Source organism: Aspergillus lentulus, assembly GCF_001445615.1.
Source record: "Aspergillus lentulus DNA, contig: Alt12, strain: IFM 54703, whole genome shotgun sequence".
Classification (NCBI taxonomy): Eukaryota; Fungi; Ascomycota; class Eurotiomycetes; order Eurotiales; family Aspergillaceae; genus Aspergillus; species Aspergillus lentulus.
The window spans coordinates 2,116,235-2,137,904 of record NW_028322115.1 but is presented as its reverse complement, the minus strand read 5'-3'; the positions used below and the strand labels follow the sequence as shown (position 1 = coordinate 2,137,904).

Below are 21,670 nucleotides of genomic sequence, written 5' to 3'. Positions count from 1 at the left end.
AGATATAACCCGATTGAGGATATTAATGCGATACTGTTTTCTCCTCAATTGAATGATCGACGAGCAGAGTAGGAAAGTCTGTTGAACAAGAACCCTCCACTGCGACGCTCGGATCAAGACCACACGGGTTATGATGAAATCCCCACCAGGTTATGCTTTGAGGTTCCTGGGTTGCTGAAGACCCAGGCAACTTTATCTCTATCTTCATGTTTCATGTGCCTCGAATCGAACATGTTCGTGTTCACCGAGAGAGGTAACATCTTGCAAGAGCCAGCCGGCAACTCGACAAACTGATTCCGGTAGCTGGAGCCCGCACCGGACACATCCCTCGCTGCCAGCTGTCATGGACCCATCGACTATATATGCATGTCACTGGTAGAATCATGGGGATATCCACCTTTCATCAATGCCAGTGTCGTACAGCTCTCAGCCATCGCATAATCATTTAACTATTCTGTTGTATGAGCCTGCAGCCACGGACTCGGTGATGGATCGACTGGACTATGCGAGCATCGACGCAAGGATGGTGCTTGGCGATCTTCGACCACCGCAGCCTGGAAGTTTATGCTTGGGATACGTCTCATTGGCGACCTCAGGTCTGTCTATCGCATGGGTTTAAAAAAAGGGCCTGAGCGTTGCAGCTGGTCTCTCTTGTGCCATGCCATTCGGGGATTTACTAAGTAACAGACTTGTTTACTTGTTTACGGGGTGGAGGGTAGGATGTAAGATGTTGTCAGTGTCATACTCTGCGAAGAAGAGTGTATACGAATGTCTGTCATTATCTCATTAAATGTGTATTAACCCGTCAGGCATACCTAGAGGTAGATTTTATACCATCCACTGCAAGTCATCGAGAGTAGTATACCGCCAACAAGTCGATCCTCAACAACCTCAACCCGAAAACCAGGTTCTCAGTGCGACGGACGGACGGGACGGCCGGGCTTCCCTGCAAGATCTGAATCTGAATCCTAAACGGGGCCATTCGCTCAATCCTTCTACTACTCACTCTACTAACTAAAATAGTTGTAATTTCACGTAGTATCCAAGTTAATTTTCGTGGATGGATCCAGCTCTGCCACTTAGTGTCAGTGTCCCGCGTCCCGCTGTGGTATCATTCATAGTCAAACAGATGGTATGGAGTACGGACTACTAGTTACCTTAGTCCACGGAATATGTCGAGCAATGATCCGGCCGTCCGCCACGCGAGAATTGAGATAGAGCTCGGTCCCCCGTAGTTGATTTTGATAGGCGTCGACTTCGACGTCGAGACATGATGGGCAAAGGCAGCAGTCTATAACCGACGCAAGGGATGACAAATTGAGGAAGTTTATCCCTGCTTCCGTCCACTCAGACCGCACGCCTCGAAGGAGCCTTCGTATGAACTAAGCAACCGTGAACGGCCCAAGCATGGCCTTAGCCTCGCGAGTTCCATTGACCCTTCTACGCCGCTGGGTTGAGTTCTGTTTCTCCACACTTTTTTCTCAATACAGATCGAGGTAGATCGTTTTGAAAAGAATGTTTAAGAGAATTCAGATGGGCTAATCCGGTCCATGGGTCTCTGTATGTTTCTAAGGACACCCTTATGTGTGCTACTAATGGGTGGATCATGTCTGCTTTGGCGGGGTACTCGAGCTGGTGGCTGGAGTGGTTCGCTACTCTGATCACCGGGTTGCAAACCTGTAATACAGCTTCAAGAAATGAGTAATTGGTTGCTGTTAGTTTTGAAAGGAACAGCGTCCGTCCCTCTCTCTCTCTCATCCTAGACAACATCGTTACGTGCCAGTTTAGTTGCATTCTCTGCATGGTCCCTCCCAGCTGCTTCCCTACACCGCTACTCTTGAGTGCATGCACATTGGAACAAACAACTTTTATATGACTATATGCAAACCGAAGGCAATCCCTCTACCTACCACTATAGATACTCTGTACACAGTTTGACTATACTCCGTAATGACGATCGGAAACAGGGAATCATAACCCCCTCTTGACCTCATCAACTCTATTCTGGTCGCCTCCAGGCCAGACCACTCCCACTCCGGAGCCGAAATTGACACTAAGGCCGGCTGTAAATCAGGATTCTATCGTAGCGCCTCCAGATCGGTGATCGATCACCCTACGGTCTCCAAGAAGACCCCTCTTCAATGCGCACGGACTTTGTTACAGATCAAAGCTGCGACGATGGCTGGCTGTAACGACCCAGAGCTGTGTCCTCGACTTCGCCATGCACCTGCAGAGTACCGGTATGTACTCTCGCTGAAACAGGGCGCTTTCCACAAACCAGGGAAGAGGATAAGGGAAACAGATTTTTCGCCTTCCTTACAGTAGTCTTAGACAGAAAAGGGATCGGCCCGAGCTGGAAGAATCGATCCGGTTCCCCCAGCCAGTCACGATATCAGCATCCTCTTTAGGTGGAAATTAGATTACTGCACAAGCGCTGCTCCATCGCTGTCAAGCAAACCGGCTTCCTTGACCAGCTCATAGAATTTGCCGCCACGCTTGATCAGGTTTGCGGGCGTGTCAAACTCTGCGACCCGCCCCTTGTCCAAGACCACGATTCGATCAGAGTCAATAATTGTATTGATACGGTGCGCAATCGTGATGATTGTGCGTTCCTGGAAGACGCTGCTACGCAGGGTGCGTTGGAGCAGTGCATCCGTCTCCACGTCGACTGCCGCCTGTTACAAGCCGTCAGTAACTTTCACCCTATACAAAAAGAAACGGTGTAGTCAACGGCCACTTACTGTTGCTTCGTCAAGCACAAGGATATTGCTCGGTGTCAGCAACGCCCGCGCCACAGATACCAGCTGACGCTGGCCCTGGCTAAGATTAGATCCTGTCACAATCACGTTAGAACTCGGACTTTTGATTTAAGCAAGGACGTAAGGGGAGGCATGGCGGTGGCAAAAGTGGACTTTACCTCCTTCTTGAATCAGTGTGTCCAGCTGACCGTCCATTTGAGCGACATGCTCCTTGAGTCTGGCATGTTCTATGCAATTACGGTGTCAGTCAATCAATTGCTGGGCATGCAACGAGTCGGGCCCAACGTACCAAGGACACTCCATAGCTCCGTGTCATCATGCACATGCCGGGGGTCCAGATTGTCACGAAGAGTGCCCTCGAACATGGCAGGATCCTGGGGAATAATGGCAAGACGCCCCCGCAGGTCAGATAGCCCAATAGTAGAGATATCAAGGCCATCGATACTACAAAAGACGTCAGAAATTGCAAAGACAACTAAATCGGGCAGTTGTTCTCACCTGATGTTGCCACCAGCGGCTTCGATGATCCGGAAGAGCGCCAGAGTCAACGAACTCTTTCCTGCACCTGTACGGCCAACAACGCCTATTTTTTCATGAGGTTTAATGTCAAGGTTGATATCCTTGAGCACTAGATCAAGTCCAGGACGGTACCGCGTGCTGTAGTCCGTGAATGTCACCGCCCCTTGAGCGGGCCATCCGATAGCCGGGCGGTTTTTGAAGATAACATCCGGGGCCTCGCTGGGCAGGCTCGCGTACTCAAGAACCCGCTCAACTGACACAATGTTGGTTTCGACTTCGACAGTTTGTCGAACGATCCAGTTCAAGGACTGAGTGATTTGTAGAGCATAAGACATGGCCAAACCGACCATGCCTGCAGATATACCACTGCCAGTGGCGATCGAGATGATGGAAAGCACCGCGGAAGCCAGAATAATAACCGAACCGATGAATTCCAGACGAACAGCCAACCATCTGTTGGCACTGATGGATGGAAAATAAGCCCGAAGATTCGCATCCATGCGCCATTCGTTTTCAAGAGCAAACCGGTTCTCCTGTCGGTAGCCGCGAATGGTGGAGATGCCGCCGAGCGACTCCTGAAAGTGAGCATAGATCGGGCTCCTAGTGACGCTGTCCAACCGCTTCAATTCACGTGAGGTTCGCAGGTAGTACTTCTGGTACCGCAGGTAAACATAACCTAGAGGGAAAATCATCAGAACGAAGGCAGGAGTCGACATAGCAATCACAACCATCGTAAAAATCGCCTTTGCCGAGTTATTGAACAACTAGCTTTGATGTCAGCAGCGACCAATTGTTAGAGGGCCGGTTTTTCACATACCATGTTGAAAGTACGAGCAAGGACCTCGTCAATCCGATACACATCACTAACCGACATCGTAAGCCTTCAGATCAACAGGTATAGAACTGCAGCCTACCTTGAGAATCGATTCAGGATCCGGCCAGACGGAGTAGTCTCGAAAAAGCTCATAGGAGAGCGGAAAATAGAGAATGCCATGCGTTCATGCAGTTTGCGAGAAGCCTTTTGTCGTATTAGTGTAGTTCTTGACCTTGTGATACGATTCAGGCCATACCTCAATCGAGCAAAAAATCCAGAGAATCAAATTTTGAAGGATAACCAAGATGGAAGACCCGAGACCCCAAGCAAGGTAAACACCAATGAACTTGGCGACGTTCGGGTGAGCCTGCACTTCGCTGGCTTCAGTCCACTTCTTTAGCCAGAAACTACCGGCAACTTGCGCCGTCTGCGCTCCCAGAAGCGCGAGCAGGTAGAAGCAGACGGCGATAACATTGCTGTTCTTGGCATATTCTCCGTAAACGCTCCACTTGACTTTACCCTGCTGCGAAGTTTCCTGCGTCTGCTTACTCTTGAGGACGTTCTCTTCGTCCCCAAACTTACGCCGAACACCGTGCCAACTCGCCGTACTGGCACGCCGTAGCGTGACGGTGCTCGATCTCCGCCGTGTAGTGTCAGCGCCGGACCTGATGGGGAGAAGTGATCCTATTTGCTGCTCAGCTTCCGTATCTGATGGCTCTGACTCTGCATTCTCAAGGACAGTGGTGGATTCCGAGCCTTCAGGACTAGCCAGATCATGGCCGTCACTGCTGGAAGCTTCGTCCTCCGATTCGTTCATGGTTGTGCGTACGAGATTGGACACCTCGCCCTTCATAGCCATCAACTGTTCGTAGGTCCCCTTCTCAATCAAAGTCTTATTTCTTAGGAGAGCAATAAAGTCGGCCTCTTTTAACACAGGAATGGCGTTGGTGGCCAGGATCCTGGTCTTGCCGCTGAGAAGACCATTGCGACCAAGTACCTTGTTGATGAGGTGACGACCGACGTGCTGATCGACCGCTGAAAGCACATCATCGAGCAAGTAGATATCTGCACGGGCGTATACCGCCCGCGCAAGTGTCAAGCGAGCCTTTTGACCACCCGAGAGGGAGATACCCCTCTCACCGACCTCAGTCTGATCGCCATCGGGCAAATTGCGGAAGTCATCAACCAGAGCGCAAGCCTCGATTGTGAGCTCGTAAAACTGAGGATCCCACCGATGTCCGAAAACAATATTTTCACGGACGCTGGCATTCATCACCCATGGTTGTTGCGCGACATAAGCGATACGGCCTCGAACAACAACCTCGCCTTCGGTCTTCCAGAGATCACCCAGCATCGACAGAAGGAAAGAGGATTTACCAGCACCGACTCTACCAACAATGCAACTGAGCTCCCCTTTACGAGCGCTAAAGTCAATGTTCTCAATAACATTGTCGCCTTGGTATCTGTTCCAGGTAAACGCCGCATCGCGTATACGGACGGACTCGTCACCAGCATGAGTCACTGGCTCCTCGAATGTGACCGCATTAGTTTGTAGTTCTTCCGCAGTAAAGTAGTCTGTCAGACGCTTCACAGCCACGGACGCTTCGATGATGGACGTGATAACCATAGGCAGGATTGAGAGCGGGAACGTGAGCAGGTTGAACAGAGTCAAGGCCGGGAACACCACGTCTGTAGTCAAAGGACGATCACTTATCAAGACATAAACACTGAATGTAGAGCACGAGACTAGGAACGGGGTGGACTGCCAGGTGAAGTTAGCAATCGACTGAGTTGCTCCGATCTTGCGAAGAGTGTTCAACTCCAAGTCGTTTCTGATGTGGCTGAGTTTGTTCATGAATGCGGTATTCCAAGCATAAAGCTTTATGCTCTTGATGTTGTTCAGGATCTCAGTCATCAGTCGTGATCTGGAATCCTTGTTCTTCATCTGTATGATCTGAAGCTTTTTCATCATTCGGGCAATTACACCGTTCAACGGGATCATGAGAATCATCACACCGATACCTGCAAACATGCTTACACCGACTAGTTGATAAAGCGACAGCATGCAAAGAACGATTTGGAAAGGAGCGGACCAGAGTTGCATGCCGAACTGGGTCAGGTCAGACAAGCGTTGTTGGTCGACAGCCATATGATTGACAATATCACCTGTGGTCTTGGATGCACGCCCTTCGCTCGAAAGTCTTAGCGACTTGGTGTAGATCATGGCAGTCAAGGCTGACTTGACGCGCATACCGGTATCAAACGCCCTTTGGAAGTATTGGTGCAGACAAATGGTCTGTGTTACCGAGACCAAAAACATCGCCAGCGCGATGGCCACACCACTGATCACGGGTTGAGGTTCATCAGTCTCATATGACTTTATGAATCTGATTAGGAGGCGCAAGAGTTGCGGCTGAACAAAGGCAAGTACGTCGCTTCCGCACTTGATGATTGCGCCGCGCAGGTATGGGCCACCGAACGATTTCATCAACGCCAGCCACAGAGACGGCTTCGACTTTTCCAGCTCTTCCGCCCATTTGTCCTCCAACATGTCCCCTGTGACGCGAGTGGTGTCGCGCTGCCGCAGATTCCACAGATCATCCTGAGTAAGATAGTTCTTGTATCCGAACTTCATCAACGGCGTCATCCAGCTGAAGGTGAGGACTGCAAAGATATCCGCGTACTCGTACGGACATTCATCCTCATCACCCAAGGCATCGTACGCACTCTGCTTTTTTGGCACCAGGTATTCGAGTCCGAATTCCAACAGCGCCAAGCCGAGGCTGACGTTGATGCAAACAAAGTATGGGAGTTGATCCTCATACGCCTTTCGCGAGACCAGCGATCGCAATTTGACGCCGTAAGCGATGGTAAAGAAAAGCCAGTAGAACAGGACAACTCCGTTGGGCTGTCTGCTGCGCCAGTGCTCGTAATATTGTACCGCAAATATCACACCAAGAGACGCGAACACCAGAATGGAACTCCAGAAGCGAAAATCAGCCAAAAAGAGACGAGGAGCGGACTCGGCTTGGATTGCGGCTTGTAGAGCAGTCGTGAAGATCAGGGCGCCCAGCACGATCTATGAGCGAGGAATGCGTATGTTAGATAATGATCGGACTCGGACGGTCAAATCATTCATTCTAAGGAGAAGATCTTACCAGTTTAGCATAAAAATGCCAATTCTTCGACACAGGCTGAGGCGCACGCTTCTTCAATAGGAACCAAATGGCACCTGCTCCCATAAGCAAGCCCCATGCTGCAACCAGAGCTACTCCAAAATCCAGGAAACATGGTGTAAGATCAAATCTGTATTTGCTTATTGGTCCCCAACCCTCGACATCACCACAGAAAGGCTGAAGTTTTTTTGAGGAACTGAAGGGAGAGTCCAAAGTCGATGATGGAAGTGGTGCGGAATGGGAATTCCCTAGGATCACCTGGGGGTTGCCATCAAGCATCTTGGTGTCCGGACAAACGACCCAACTCCAAAGTTCCCTGAACCGTCTGGCAACGGGAAAGGAGAGGGAATTGACTGAGATTAAGAACCCAGAAATGCCACTGCTTTCAAATATGAGACTGGTGGGCTTTCTTTGAAGGCGCAAGAAGAATAATTCGAAGCGATAAGAAACTAGCTGCAGCTTGATTACTAAAGGTCCAGGCTTCGCTGCTGCCGGCGTCTCGGAAATAAGGTAGCATCAGTTCGAAGACACCGAGTTGAACTACCTATACTGAATAGTTGAGGCAAGGATACTCTATGGGCACCTCAGAATTGAAGATATGTACAGCTCTATCCCACTCAACAACGTCCAGGTTTCCCAACTAAATAACTATAATACTGTCTGTTGCGATTTGAATAATGACATAACCCTTCGTGCTTAATTCCGAGGAAGAAGGCCGGAACCGTGAGTCAGTTCGGAAAAAGTCTTGGGTCGCTTGGCATGACATTTCTCACCTTTTCCATGACTCCCATCAATAAGAAGGGAGTCAATTTCTGAAGATGAACTCTTGGAGCTTAAGACAGCCGCTGGTATTCTCCGGCTTGGAGGCGAGCATATCCAGAATAGCTACCCCAATCCAACCTGGTTTAAGCTCGCAGCTACCAGGAATGAACACTTGCTCCATATTCCATAAAATCACTTATCTTGAGCAATCCTCGATGATGTAATTATTAGCCTTGCAAGTTGAGGCTTTCCTTGGGATCCACCGATCTTCAATTGTTGTTTGACAATCTCTGTACTACATGTTAACACAATATGGTGATGATCAGATTGCAGTCCGACTTTTCATGAAAGATTGCAAGTACGCAGCTCCCGATAATTGACGCAAAGAATCAGATAATGCCATATAATGATTTACTATCAAACATGATGTACGGAGCACGCAACTAATTTCATATATATATATATCAAGCACGACTCTTTAAGGGAGAAACGGTCGAATGATTCAGTATCCTGGGTCCACCAGTGTCCCAATCACAACTACATAGGACCATGGTGCCTGTATAGTACTCCCATGGGCTACTCAACTCATAGTTTTATTATGTGTACAATGGTCTGGCTATTGCGCGATCATAGCAATTTGCTCGGTCGGTCAAGATTGCCATATCGGGACCCCGCTTGAGGTACATGTAACGACTCCTGCGCTACCCAGCCACTATGACTAAGTCTCGTTTGTGAGTCAAGTAATCAAAGCATAATATGACTGAGCGAGAAATTCTAGAACACTTCCATCAGAAAAAGAAGATTGGGAATCTTCTTAAAATAATGATCCTGGAGCCTGCGTTCTCATAATACAGTGGTAGCCCCACACGAAGGCGGTACCTGCACTTATCACTTTGGAGGGACACACATTTCGCCGCAGTGCTTTTGAGACTCTGCGATCGAACATATACTTGGATAAACCACCTGACAACGCAATGGTGGCAGATACTCCTTTGGTGGAAGAGTTATTGAAAAGACCTCTATATGGTGAGCATCATCTTTTCTTATCGTGTCCTAGATTACGTGTGCGCATAGCTGACCCTCATTAGTATATGATCTTCCTCAGGAACTTCTTTCGACTTTAACCGCCAAGGGCGAGGACCAATCCATAGCTGTCGGAGATACTGTCGAACCCTCAAGAGAACCGCTCGATCCGTCGACGCTAGACCCGGTGATCGCTACCTCCACATCTTGCGCACTTTGCAAAGTCTCCTTCTTGAATGTACAAGAACAACGGGAGCACGTTCGGTCGGACCACCACAGATTCAACGTCAAGGCGCAATCTCGAGGCAAGCCTACTTTAGATGAGGCACAATTTGCTAGAGCGGTTGGAGATCTGGATGAGTCGATATCTGGCTCCGAGTCGTCAGAGGAGGAAGACGATGAAGAAGACGGGCAGCTCTCGGCCTTGCTGAAAAGGCAGGCCAGGATAGCCCAGGCAGCTGAAGAGGCGGAGGAGTCAGCAAGCAAGAAGCCGGCAACCAGGAACCCTCTTTACTGGTTTTCAAGCTCTCTGTTACCATCCAACACATCACTCGGTGTCTATAGAGCTCTGTTCTCGAATGACGAACAAGATGAGCCGAAACACCTTGTTGATTCGTTGCGGAAGAAGCAACTATCGCCGCTACCGACACAAAGACCGAATGCACGACCACAAACGAATGGAACCACGCCCAGTCCGCATATCTTCATGTGCATGATAGGAGGTGGCCATTTCGCTGCCATGTTGGTCTCTCTGGCCCCGGAGATTCATCGCAAACAAGGTGGCGTTGAGGAGCGGCAGGCCCGCGTCATCGCGCACAAGTCATTCCACCGCTATACAACGAGACGGAAGCAGGGTGGCTCTCAGTCTGCTAGTGACGCCGCTCGAGGAGCCGCACATTCGGCTGGTTCCAGCCTTCGAAGGTATAACGAGGCTGCTTTGGAGAAGGAGATCAGAGAGCTCCTGAGAGACTGGAAGGAGATGATCGATAGTGCGCAACTGCTGTTCATCCGAGCGACCGGCAATACCAACCGAAAGATCCTACTTGGTCAGTATGAGGGTCAATTTCTAAAACAGAATGATCCCAGAATAAGAGGGTTCCCATTCAGTACTCGTCGAGCCACGCAAGACGAGCTTATGAGATGCTTCAAAGAACTCACTCGCGTCAAAGTAAGCCAGATCGATGAAGCAGCCCTTGCAGCAGCAGAGGCAAAACAAAGGGCAGAAGCTGTCAAGCCTCCAACACCACGGCCGCAGCAGCAAAGGCCCAAAGTGTCGAAGGAGGAGGAGGAAGCTATGTTGCATACATCGCAGATCCAAGCCCTAATTCGACGGTCCAAAGTACCAGCTTTGATGTCCTATCTCTCCAAAAACTCTATACCCTCATCTTTCGCGTTCCGTCCACCAGATTCTTCGCAAAATTTCCGCTGTCCTACTCCCTTGCATTTCGCAGCAAATTTGAACTCCCCGTCGGTAGTCTCGGCCCTCCTTACAAAGGCCGAGGCTGATCCAACGATTGTCAACGGTGAAGGAAGGACTGCTTTCGAGCTTGCTGGTGACCGAGCTACCCGTGATGCATTCCGCGTTGCGCGTCATGAACTGGGAGAGTCCAAATGGAACTGGGACGCAGCCAAGGTCCCAGCGGCGGTATCCAAGGAGGAAGTTGATAGTCGCGCAGAAAGGGAGCGGAAAGCTGCAGAAGAGGAAGAGGCAAAGAGGCGCAAGACCGAATTAGAGCGGTTAAAGAAGGAGGAAGCTGCTAGAGCAGCCTCGCTGCAAGAATCAAGAAAAGCGGGAGGCCGAGCATTAGGAGCGATGGAAAAGACAGCATCTGAAAAGAGGGAAGAAGAAATGAGGGGAATGACACCGGAGATGAGGATGAGACTGGAGCGAGAGCGTCGCGCTAGAGCAGCAGAAGAACGCATTCGAAGAATGCAGGGAAAGTAATCGGTGAGATGTGCCAACGCTTGTTAATCGCAATTTGCGAACATTGATGTCATGTACGAAATAGAATTGAAAGAAACGAAGCTGTAATGGATGATGACTTTTCGACGCGCAGACTTGACCTGTGACTTTAGTACTATTGCACACAACACCTGACTTCTGACGGTGAGGTGCTATGAGCTGCTTAAGACTTCTAGACCTCTTGACAGCGACAAGCCAACCGCCATCATTAGTCTTGCATAATTATAGTCTTCCCCCCGCGCAGCCTCTCTGTATTCCCTGACTACTCTAATCTCTACTTTGTATAATGTCTAGACACCAGCCCTCTTGTCGAGGCTGTTATGTCGGTACACTTCTCGAAGTGGACCCACAGACTGGAACGACAAGCAACCCCTTAACTATATCCAGCAGTAACGAGATATACGTCGGTCGAGACCCGAAGCGATGGTACGGAGACTCTCTTTCTACGAATTCTTCAATGCTAATTGGGATATTAGCCAATACGTCGTACAAGATCCATTCATCTCGAACAGACACCTCCGAATCTACACCATCATCTTTGACCAAGAGAATCCCGACGAAGTCGCACCGTTAGTATACGCTCAAGATATATCGCTGAACGGCACGTCGTGGAACAACTATCCCATGGGAAAGGGAAATGGCAGCTTTCTCCTGAGTGACGGCGATATTCTGCAACTGTCACTAAGTGTCCACCTGTTGTACCGGCGAGACGGTCACAGAGAAGAGGATCACTTTGATGTGCTACAGAGAGTCGAGATGAGGGTGGGCCTTATTTTCTGCTACAGTTTGAACACAAGCTAATTGCGTGTAGGTTTTCGAGGATCAGTACACGGTCACACAGCGAAAATTAGGATCTGGGGCGTATGGGCAGGTGCATATGGCGTTCAACAAAAAGTCTGGTCAGCAATTTGCATGCAAGATCGTTGATCTCCGGACTTTGAAAGATAGGGTTATTGAAGAGTTTGACGATCGAAGATCCAGGTTCTTTGAGATGGGTACGGATCGCATGGTTGCAGTGCGCGCACACAATGGGTACATCGCAAGGAAAATCCACGAGAGACTCGAACTATATGACCGGGAAGCCAGTATCCTGGCAAGGCTCTGCCACGTACGTTTTACTCGATTCTCATCAGAAAGTCACTAACGGACAATGAAAGCCGAACATTATTAGAGTCGAAAAGGTGATCCGATCAAGCAATACAATGTAAGACGAGCCTTTGATGAGGCCCAAAGCTGCACTAACTGAAGAAAGATATCTTTTTCAGGACCTCGTGACCGCTGGCGACTTATTTTCGTTCATTCAATACAAAGGTGGAAAGCTTGGTGACATTGAAGCTGCCGTAATTGTGAGACAGGTTCTCATGGCCATGGATTACCTCCATGAACAGAATATTGTTCACAGAGACCTGAAGCCAGACAATATTCTCATGACATCCCTGGCAGATGGGAGTAGAGTGGTGCTCACTGACTTTGGATGTGCGAGGCTGGTACAGCCACGGATTGAAAGAATGTCCACGAAAATCGGCACGTATGACTATAGTGCTCCGTAAGTGCAACTAGGGTTCCATACTTTGATATACTGACCTTGTCGTAGCGAAGTCCTTCGATCCAGCCGACAAGGCTATACAAAAGCCGTAGATCTGTGGTCCCTAGGTTGCGTGACAACCGTGCTGCTGACTGGGGAGCCGCCTTTCAGCTCTCCATCGCCTGAGCGGAAAGCCAGCCAGGGCAATCAACAGGTTGCCCTCGACAGTCTCGAGGCGAATTTGACCTGCAACAAGATTGGCAAGAGGGCAAAAGACTTTGTTCTTCGTCTCTTGCTGTTCGATGAGACAAAGCGTATGGATGTGAAGCAAGCATTGGGTCATTGTTGGTTCACCAACCCCGCTCATAAAGAGGCATTTGAAGCGCTCTACCAGCGGTCCATTAGGGACTGGAAGCCTCGAGCACCGAAGGAGCCGCTGATGGTCGAGCTCCGCGATCTGATTAAAGCCCGCAAGACGAACGGAGATGTCGTTCAGATTCAATATTCCCAAGAGGATTTGCCAAGCGGGTTTTCCGAATTAGCTCTTCCAAGGGCAAGTGTCGCTCAAGAGACGGTATTAAAGGAATCGCCATCGCTTGAACAACGCAGAGACCTCTCTCCGACACTCTCTGACCCTGACCTACCGCCACACGGCCAACTAGACGACCATCCACATCAACTCCATGATCTGGAAAACGACATTGCGGTGATTGACTCAGAAGCAAGGAAAGTAGATTCCCCCAAGCAAAGCCTGGAAACTTCAGAGGAATCTGAAGTACTCAGAGGTGAAATCGAACAGTTCAGCCAATATGAGTGGGCAATCCCATCTATAATCCCGGATTTTTCGAAGGCCAATACTGCAATCTTGAAGAATATCAACGATAGCCCAACAGGAAAGAAACGTGCTCTGAACACTTGGGAGGAGCTCGAGAATGAGGTCTATGAGGAGGTCAGAAATAGTATCACCGGGAAGCGGCAGCATTTGATATATGGCACGAACATTGTCAGAAATTGGATTTGATTCAGATCGGCCAGCGCCGGATGTTGAGAATCTGTCAGTAAGGAGGGGGGTTAGGGAGGCCAAAAGGATGACAAAGATGTTTAAAACTCGGTGAAGTAGGGAAGTATCCTGGATGAGATTCCTAGACTATTGATCACAGAAGAATATCTGAAACACACTACGGGTTTGAATCTTCGAAAGATATGGCATTCCAATCCATGCGCTCTGATAACGATGGAAATACAAGTTGGTATCCGCATCTTCAGCGCAACCAACCTAAGATGAGCTGTCGATCTTCATCTTCTACGTACTTTCACTTCAAGAGTTACCTTTGAGTGAATACAACTATAATGTCATTGTCTTGAAAATGGCGTCCCTCGCCATGCCCTGCTACGTTGAGCGCATCCAAATCACTCATTGACAACGTCCTGTATCGGTCGTCGACGCTTCCAGCCGTCAAAATCCTTAAGCGTATTCGACCTCGAGAAGGGAGCGTTCCCATGTGGACGGACAGACTATGCGATGGAACGGATCTGTCAAAGACACTTTGGAGATGTTTAAGCAATCCTGGCTTGCGATTTGTGATTCATACAATGGTCTTCTTCCGCTCCATCAAGTCATAGGTTGGAAACTGTCTCATATTAAATTCGCCCTGGCCATCAAAGCAATGCTGGTCTTTCTTCCGTTGACAGTAGTCCATGGCCTCACTGCGCGCCGTTTCTCACTTGACGACACTCGTGCCTAAAGCGCTGGGATTGACCTTGAGCTTCTCCAGAGCCTCCTTCACCCAAAAGACACAGTTCCAACCTGGATGGCCCTGCCGATTAGGCGTATTCTGCAGAATTCCGACAAGCAGATTCGCATCCACTACCTTTCCAATCATGATACGAACAAGCAACATGCTAGAAGGGGCAGGTGAACACTCGCTCTCCTCAAAGAACCATTCAGTACCTCCTCCCGCTTTTGGTCTCTCCTTTGCGTGGTAGCGCACACCCAGATTACCCTCTGCTTCGACTTTTGGGCCTACAATCAAGGCCCAGTGGTGTCTAGCTCGGGCAGCATCAGTCTTTGATTGCTACAACGCTGAAGTACCTGCATGATGAACTGACGTGTCTACCTTGCCTGGCATGGTAGGTCTGTCTCGACGTTCATAAAAAGCAACATACAGACAATCTTTGTTAGATGGCATTATGCGGGCCTTCTTGACAAAAGATAGTTGGTTGGATTAGATATTGTTCAAAGGATGTGGGAGTACCGGAGTATTCTTAAACTAGCTTACGAGAGGGCTCTTTGAAGGCCTTAATACGCATGTATTCCCCTAGGCGCCCGACTTAGTAGTAGGGTCTGTAGCCGCTGCCTGCCCAATGAGACGTGTGGTAGATTGACTTGAACTCATCTTCTGATCTGCATCACCTCTAAGAGTAAAATCGACTCGGGGGCCGCTTAATGGGTGATGTCATAGCTGAACGTGCGTTCGAGAGCTAGATTCAAGTCTGGAGTACTTTTAAGATTTCAAATTCAGCAACCTGAAGCTAGAAATCATAAAGTACTGTCTACTAACTGTAAACACTGGGCAGGCTAGACCCTCATATCTAGTGGCTCTCGATATAACGGACTTATGCACAGAGAATGAATACGACGGTAACCAATTATACCTGAGATGGAGTACAGAGTAGGTAGTTACTGGATAGTGGTGACAATAGCAAGAACAATAACAATATGCTGTATCGTCCATCCTGCACGTCGAAGGGCCCATTTGATGCTGGCTGGTACTGTTGATACGTCGAATCCGTCCTGAAGAAAGACAATCATCTCAAGAATATATAGGCTCGGTTTCTCCGCCAGGTAAACACAAAGAGCGTCTAGCATAGGCAGTGTAATACTCTGTAGGCTGGTCAGTATGGATTAGAAGCGGACTTGCACAGCCAAACAGGCACAACTTTTTGTTGAAGATTATGATAGTACACCCACTATATCCAGCAGCCTTGGCTCTCTGGGATGTATTTCAGCTCTTCCAGCTAATTTCGAGCCCAGATAAAGAGGCATACAAAGGAATATAAATGGTTTCCTGACCACAACGCTCTTTACCTTGCACCTTCGGGTCTACTAGACTCACTTGATAGTATCCCAGTGGAGGAGACTGAGACATTTTGGTCCGAGTCCTATTTCTGGAGTAGGGATGTCCAGTTAGAACATCTCCACCTCAGGTCAGAAGGTGTTATCCTTATTAACCCCCTGGAAATGGGACAATGATTTGAGCGAGACTCGGGTGGACCAAACACATATGAGCATGATACCCGACAAATAGCAGAGTGTGATGCGCATTGATCAAAATCTGTAATGCAGCTCTCAAGGGTTGCGAATGTTGCCATGACAGTTGAGTAGGCTCACTTGTATATGCCAATTCAAAACTCAATGGGCTGCGGGGTGTCACTGCATGTCTTGCACCACCGTGCTTGCGGAATGTTGATCATAGCTGTCGGCGAGATGCGGTGTACTATTGTCCATTGGAGGACTTGGATCTAGATCCCTTGCATGTGTCGAGCCCGCCGAAGGCTGGGACTCGTCGTTTGTCCGGGCGACGGGAGGATACGCCTTCGCTTAGCTGTCACCCTAGGCTCTGCCCTGAGACCTGTCTCGGTTGCCTGGTGATGGGAGTCCTTGATGAGTAAAGAGATGAATATTGTTCATTGAAGATGGCAGCAAACGATGTTTCACGCCCTGTGCTCCTTTCGTAGACTTGGCCCTCGAGGATCATGAACCTCTTTGTCAAGAAAGTCAAGGATCGCCATGCGGAGGTGCATGTCGTTGCTGTCTTTGTTACGGGCTGTGCCAACAGCCAGTTATCAAAGAGATCTATGCTTGTGGCTTAAGCTAAGCATGATGTGTGCTCCCACAACCACAAGAATAAGGCACCATAAGCTGCAAGATGATGAACTGTGGCCGCAAAGGATCAGGCAGCGCCACGAGCATATCTTTGCATCAGGTTAGAACAAGCAAGGTCATTGGTACCCATACAGGTTGACCTAACAGAGACAGGGTGTCTCTAGTTTGAGTCAAGCAAAGGCTGGCTGTCTATACCTGGTGAAACACAAGGCTGAAGGGACAAAGCGAAGTCTCCGCCATCCAGAGAGGAGCTTTGATGACTGATCAGAACATTATCAGTCTCAAAGCTCCTAAATTGAGGTTTATCCACGAGCAAAGAATGTGAATGTCTCGGAGAAGCAAGGGACAAGGGTGGGACCTTCGGTGCGTTGATGGCTACTATCGTGGACCCTATCGATACCACCGATAAGATGGGACGATAGGAGGGTTTTCGGAATCGGTACCCTTGCAGTCCGGCAGGGACTATCTTTGGTACTACTCCGTACGGCACGTAGTGAAGTGTTAGGTTCTCTATCGTTATTAGCTCACTTGTCTTCATATTAATTAACTTGAAGTGGAATCGTGGCAGTGATCTTCAGGCGTCGAGCACAATGTGCGTGTAGCCTGAGGTATCAGTGTTGTTCTGATTGGTCGACGCGAAGACGCGAACTGAACGCGCATCGACGCGTCTCGCGTCGTGTCTGTAATATTACCTGATCAGGAAATTTCGCGGTTGTCATGGATGATGACTTCCGTATATGTGTACCGGAATTGGGAGAGAACGACGACTGGTGGACGATGGATGAGTTGAGAGAATTAAGCAACTCTACAGGATTTAAGCTGGTCTTTATTACTGCTGCTGGAGAGCATTGGGATGAACCGCAGGATGCTATCCTAGAGGGAAAGAATGGAGGGACAAGTGTTCCCTGAGACTCCGAACCAGGGCATTCAGTGACAGAGTTCTTCTCCCTGGTCGAACTTCTATTTAATGTGATTTCACTGATTTTGAGACCTGTCTGGAAGGGGTATTGATGACTGTCTTGGTCCGTAAACTCATCTTATGACAAGCTTATGGAATGTCAACGAACATGGACATGCAGCTGCACATGCAATGCTCACCCGATCCTTCCGAGTAGCTCAGTCCAGAAAGCAATGACTTCATGGCGTGTCACCGGATGACCATTGTCAATTGAAGTTGTGGCTTGTTGCTGGGGACTATGATGCAAGGTCGAACTTTCATCCCTCTCCCCTCGTGTCTCAGCTGGAGTCTATGAAAATCACAGTGTATGTAGACAGGGACTGTAGATCAGACAGAGGGGGATAAGTAGTTCATGAATCTGGTCAAGGCACCATCAATTCGAGCAGAACGAGGGTAATAAGACGGGGGTTTCCCTCCTATCGAGGAGATAGACATCGAGGAACAGAAAGCGAACCAAGAGGAAAGGAACACAGAGAGAGGTCTCGGAGCCTTTGTCCTTTCAGACAGTGCCCCATCTTTCAATTAATCCTGCAAATGCAAAGAAAGTGCTTGACGGTTCTGCAGACACTTCTTTGTTCATCATTCTAAAAATGTTCTTTAAGTATCCACAGCGTATCTGATATCTACATTCCCTCCATATTTGATTCATATTTAGCTTATCGCCGCTTGCGGAACTCCACTCTGTGACAGTGACTGTGACAGTGACTGCCGGTGTCCCTCCCACTATCCACCAGGCTCCCTCACCCCCCCCCAAATTTTAAATTATTATCGCTACATTATTATTGTTTCCACCTTACCTCCCACATCTCCCCCCCTCCTCCATCATTATTCCATCCACCAAGTCAATCGCATATCTCGGAAACTATTCCATTCAACAGCGCTCATTTTGAAATCTATCATCCACTCATTTTTATTTTCCTATCGCGTTTTACTGCCGACTGGACCTCCCCCGGCGCAAAACACTTCGCGCCTGGCGCATTCCTCTGGCGCGCGCACACAAAGCCATTCCCTTCATTCAACACCACGACTATCCGATCGATCCATACAATCCTTCATTCTGTGTTGCTTGTTACATTTGATATCTAACCTTGCAACTATGTTGCTCCCTTCTGCGCTTCCTTGCGACATGCGACGCTCCTCAACCCGGTCGCGCTTCACACCTAACCGCCTCTTCTCGACGCCTCCCCCGTCCGACAACGACTTCTTTCCATCAAGCAATGGATTATTAGGAACCTGTCGCGCCCTTCAGTCTCTTCTAAGTGGCTCTCCCGCACCGTCTTCGCGACGAGCCAAACCAGACCGTCTTCAGAGTCCATTCCACCTCGCATCTTCGACATCCACAACCTCCTCCACCCGGCCGCGAAAGCCAAAGACACAAACACGCACTCGACCTTCCTCTCCTAAACCATCACCAAAACCCTCTCGCGGCGCAAACAAGTGCACGCGCGCCAGCTACGAAGCCGACAGCGACGCGGACTCAGAAGACCACACTCCACGCGCTCGATTCTCCACCCCAAAACGTCGTCGCTACGTCCCCTACGATCTCCCTCTGGGCCTATCCCAATCAGACTTTTATTCTCTGAATTCACCACCGACCACACAATCACCGCACTCTCCTGCGCAGCGACGACAGCAAGAGCTTTGCGACGAGGTGCGCGCACCGCTGCCGCCCTCGCCGTCTCCCTCCTCGCAGTCGCAGTTTGATCCCGACGCAGCACTACCATCCATTGAAGAAACAGGACCAGATTCGTGGACCTCAGAAGATGACCGACAACTGGTGGAGGTTGTCTTAGAAAAATTCCAGCTCTCCAAGCGCGACTGGGACGAGTGCGCGCGCCAACTCGGCAGGGATCAGGATAGCATTGGGCGCAGGTGGGAGGCGCTCATTGGAGAGGGGGACGTGGGCTTGCGACGCGGACGGCGGATGGTCCGCGGTCGAATCGATGAGAGTTGGCTGTAGCTGCACTCTTTCTCGCCCATGACTTCTCCCACGACTGAACTTGATACCTGATTCATGGACATACCTTTCCTTTATCTCAAGTGCTATGTATTTTTACGACCTCCGTTCAACTCTACTTTCGACCATACCTGTGTTTACGGCAGTGGTTTGTATTATTTATTATTCTTTCCGGTTCTTCGGTGTTTGGTTATCTTATATGCAATCGCCGTCGCGAATTGTCTGCCGGCTTTGGACTCTGATCTATCTTGTCTATATATTTGTGCCGATGTATAATACTCTCTGTCTAACATTTCTGTATCATCATCTGATGTCATTCCGTGTTCAATCAGAACTTGTGATCTTTCTTTGTTCTTTATGCAGTGCGTTCTTTGTCCAAACTCACAGCATAATGTGTTGTTCTCGGAATGCTCCGGAAATGACTCGTTTTATACAGAAAGTCTATTATTGTATTTGTAGGACTTGAACTAAATAATACAGGAAATGCTGATGGTAGTGATGAAATGATCCGAACGCCAAACACCCAGCTCAATGATCGTAGCGAAGATGACGGGAATGCAGAGGATGCACTAGAATCTGCAGGTTCGTTAGTCACGCTCTCAGAGTAGCATATAAAGAGCGGACGCCACGGGAGGGACGTACCTGATTTCATAACTGCCCGCACGAGTCATATACCGCACCCACTTGACACTACTATAGTTGCTCTTCTCAAACACCTTGAGATACCGCACCAGCAACCCACTACTGGTAAACATCAACAGACTAAACGACAGACTCAGCGGCGGCCGGCTCCACGCCTTCTGGTTCGTCATGCTCGTCAGCGTCGCCTCTGCCGTAAGCACGTACTCGCTGCCGCCGGAGAACCGCGCAATCTTCCAGACGATATTGTTATGCTCGGGCTCGTACTTGGCGCGCCCCTGGCTCGTCCGCTCTGTCGTCTTGGCCGTGTTCAGCGGCGTCGGGATGCGGATGACGACATTCGTCGCGAACAGCTTCGAGCTGTAGTTCGCCTTGATGGCAACGCTGTACTCGACCTTGGTGGTGCCGACCTCGCGCACGATCGGGTGCACCTTGAAGGGGAGATTGACGTTCTCCGTGGCGCGGTACCGCATCAGTTCGAACTCGCCGTCCGGCGGCACAAACGAGATGATCCGGTCCGCGTCGAAGCGGCCCAGTTTCACGCACTGGTGGAACTGGCAGTCTTCCAGCGTGACGGAGCCAGCGGCGGCGCGGGTCGCTTTGCTGCCGGAGGGGGCGTGCGAGGATGAGGACGAGCCTGCGCCGCCGGGCCCGCCGCTGTCGCCGTCGAGGAGGAGGCGGTCGTTCAGCCCGAACTTGCACTCCGGGGTGCCCGAGAGGTAGGCGCGCATGACGATCTGGCCGGTGACGTCGGCGCGGAGCACGGTGCCCGTCGCGGACATGAGCAGGTTCACGTCCTCGATTACGTCCACGAAGGCTTCGTTCTTGCGGTACTTGACGTCTGCGCGGCGCCACGAGAGCGCGCCGGTTGCTTGCATTGTAATCCGGCTCGAGTCGGTCGGGTTGTTGACGATGGCGGACTTGACGCCCTCCGTTGTGATGTACATCTTGAGCGTGTCCGGGTCGGTGTTTTGCGGATAACCAAAGTCGAGGATTTCTGGAATGGTTATCCTCTACTCCGTCCAGTTGAATGGGCACTACTCACCATCCAGCAACTCATAAATCAAAACAAAGTTATTCTTGACGGCCTCCTCATCAAACTTCCCAAAGTAGCTCTTTCCCAACAACACCAGCCGGTATAGAAACTCAAACACCAATGCTGCATTCGCATTACTCTTGGTAACCGCTACCAGATAGATATTCTCGTGCTTGACATGGCTGAACGTCGTCGATCCCAGCGTCAGGATGGGCGAGCGCACTTGGGGGTTGGAAATGACTTGGATGCGGAAGATGTCGGCCAGGCGCGGACGGCAGTCATTGCGAAAGGCGCGGAAGATGAGGTTCTCGCCCTTTTGGTTGAAGACGAGAATGCCGGAGAGCATTTTGAATCTGGGGTCACTGGAAGGGGGAAAGGAGGGCGTCGGAATGGGTGCCCTAGAAGAAGGGAGGGATGAAATTGGGGATCTTGCCAGAGAAGCTCTCAGGATAAATTGGGGCCGCAGGTGGGGAAGTCGGTCAGTTTAGTCCAGAACATTTCTACTAAGCAAATGCTATCAATCAAGTCAACCATTTCACAAAATTACTGCCAAGTCTCACAATTTTAGTAGTATTTACTTAAAATGTGATGCTCAGTTGACGGTTGCTGCATATAATTTAGCAGCTTAAGTTCAAGATCCTAAGTACAAAGAG

At 49.7% G+C, this 21,670-nt stretch overlaps 6 protein-coding genes across 6 annotated transcripts; 3 read left to right on the top strand and 3 right to left on the bottom strand.

Annotated features, from left to right (window-relative positions):
- Window positions 1-2,420: 2,420 nt before the first annotated feature.
- ALT_6626 (ATP-binding cassette glutathione S-conjugate transporter YCF1) lies at window positions 2,421-7,547 on the bottom strand (the record flags this gene model as incomplete). The annotated part of the gene is made up of 9 exons (XM_033558137.2): window positions 2,421-2,675; window positions 2,742-2,833; window positions 2,918-2,986; window positions 3,049-3,203; window positions 3,258-4,042; window positions 4,096-4,141; window positions 4,193-4,296; window positions 4,349-7,171; window positions 7,251-7,547. 9 exons carry the CDS (start codon window positions 7,545-7,547, stop codon window positions 2,421-2,423), a joined length of 4,626 nt encoding a protein of 1,541 aa, XP_033414028.2.
- Window positions 7,548-9,004: 1,457 nt separating this feature from the next.
- Window positions 9,005-10,998, top strand: ALT_6625 (putative C2H2 finger and ankyrin domain protein; the record flags this gene model as incomplete). Its single annotated transcript, XM_033558136.2, has 2 exons — window positions 9,005-9,056; window positions 9,119-10,998. The coding sequence occupies 2 exons, from the start codon at window positions 9,005-9,007 to the stop codon at window positions 10,996-10,998; spliced, it is 1,932 nt and encodes a 643-aa protein (XP_033414027.2).
- A 441-nt stretch (window positions 10,999-11,439) lies between these two features.
- On the top strand, window positions 11,440-13,562 carry ALT_6624 (FHA domain-containing serine/threonine-protein kinase; the record flags this gene model as incomplete). The annotated part of the gene is made up of 5 exons (XM_033558135.2): window positions 11,440-11,778; window positions 11,828-12,124; window positions 12,174-12,220; window positions 12,269-12,562; window positions 12,611-13,562. 5 exons carry the CDS (start codon window positions 11,440-11,442, stop codon window positions 13,560-13,562), a joined length of 1,929 nt encoding a protein of 642 aa, XP_033414026.2.
- Window positions 13,563-14,262: 700 nt separating this feature from the next.
- Window positions 14,263-14,670, bottom strand: ALT_6623 (uncharacterized protein; the record flags this gene model as incomplete). Its single annotated transcript, XM_033558134.2, has 2 exons — window positions 14,263-14,587; window positions 14,651-14,670. 2 exons carry the CDS (start codon window positions 14,668-14,670, stop codon window positions 14,263-14,265), a joined length of 345 nt encoding a protein of 114 aa, XP_033414025.2.
- A 3,841-nt stretch (window positions 14,671-18,511) lies between these two features.
- ALT_6622 (uncharacterized protein) lies at window positions 18,512-19,345 on the top strand (the record flags this gene model as incomplete). Its single annotated transcript, XM_033558133.2, has 1 exon — window positions 18,512-19,345. One exon carries the CDS (start codon window positions 18,512-18,514, stop codon window positions 19,343-19,345), a length of 834 nt encoding a protein of 277 aa, XP_033414024.2.
- Window positions 19,346-19,911: 566 nt separating this feature from the next.
- ALT_6621 (AP-2 complex subunit mu) lies at window positions 19,912-21,363 on the bottom strand (the record flags this gene model as incomplete). Its single annotated transcript, XM_033558132.1, has 3 exons — window positions 19,912-19,918; window positions 19,985-20,978; window positions 21,027-21,363. The coding sequence occupies 3 exons, from the start codon at window positions 21,361-21,363 to the stop codon at window positions 19,912-19,914; spliced, it is 1,338 nt and encodes a 445-aa protein (XP_033414023.1).
- Window positions 21,364-21,670: the final 307 nt, after the last annotated feature.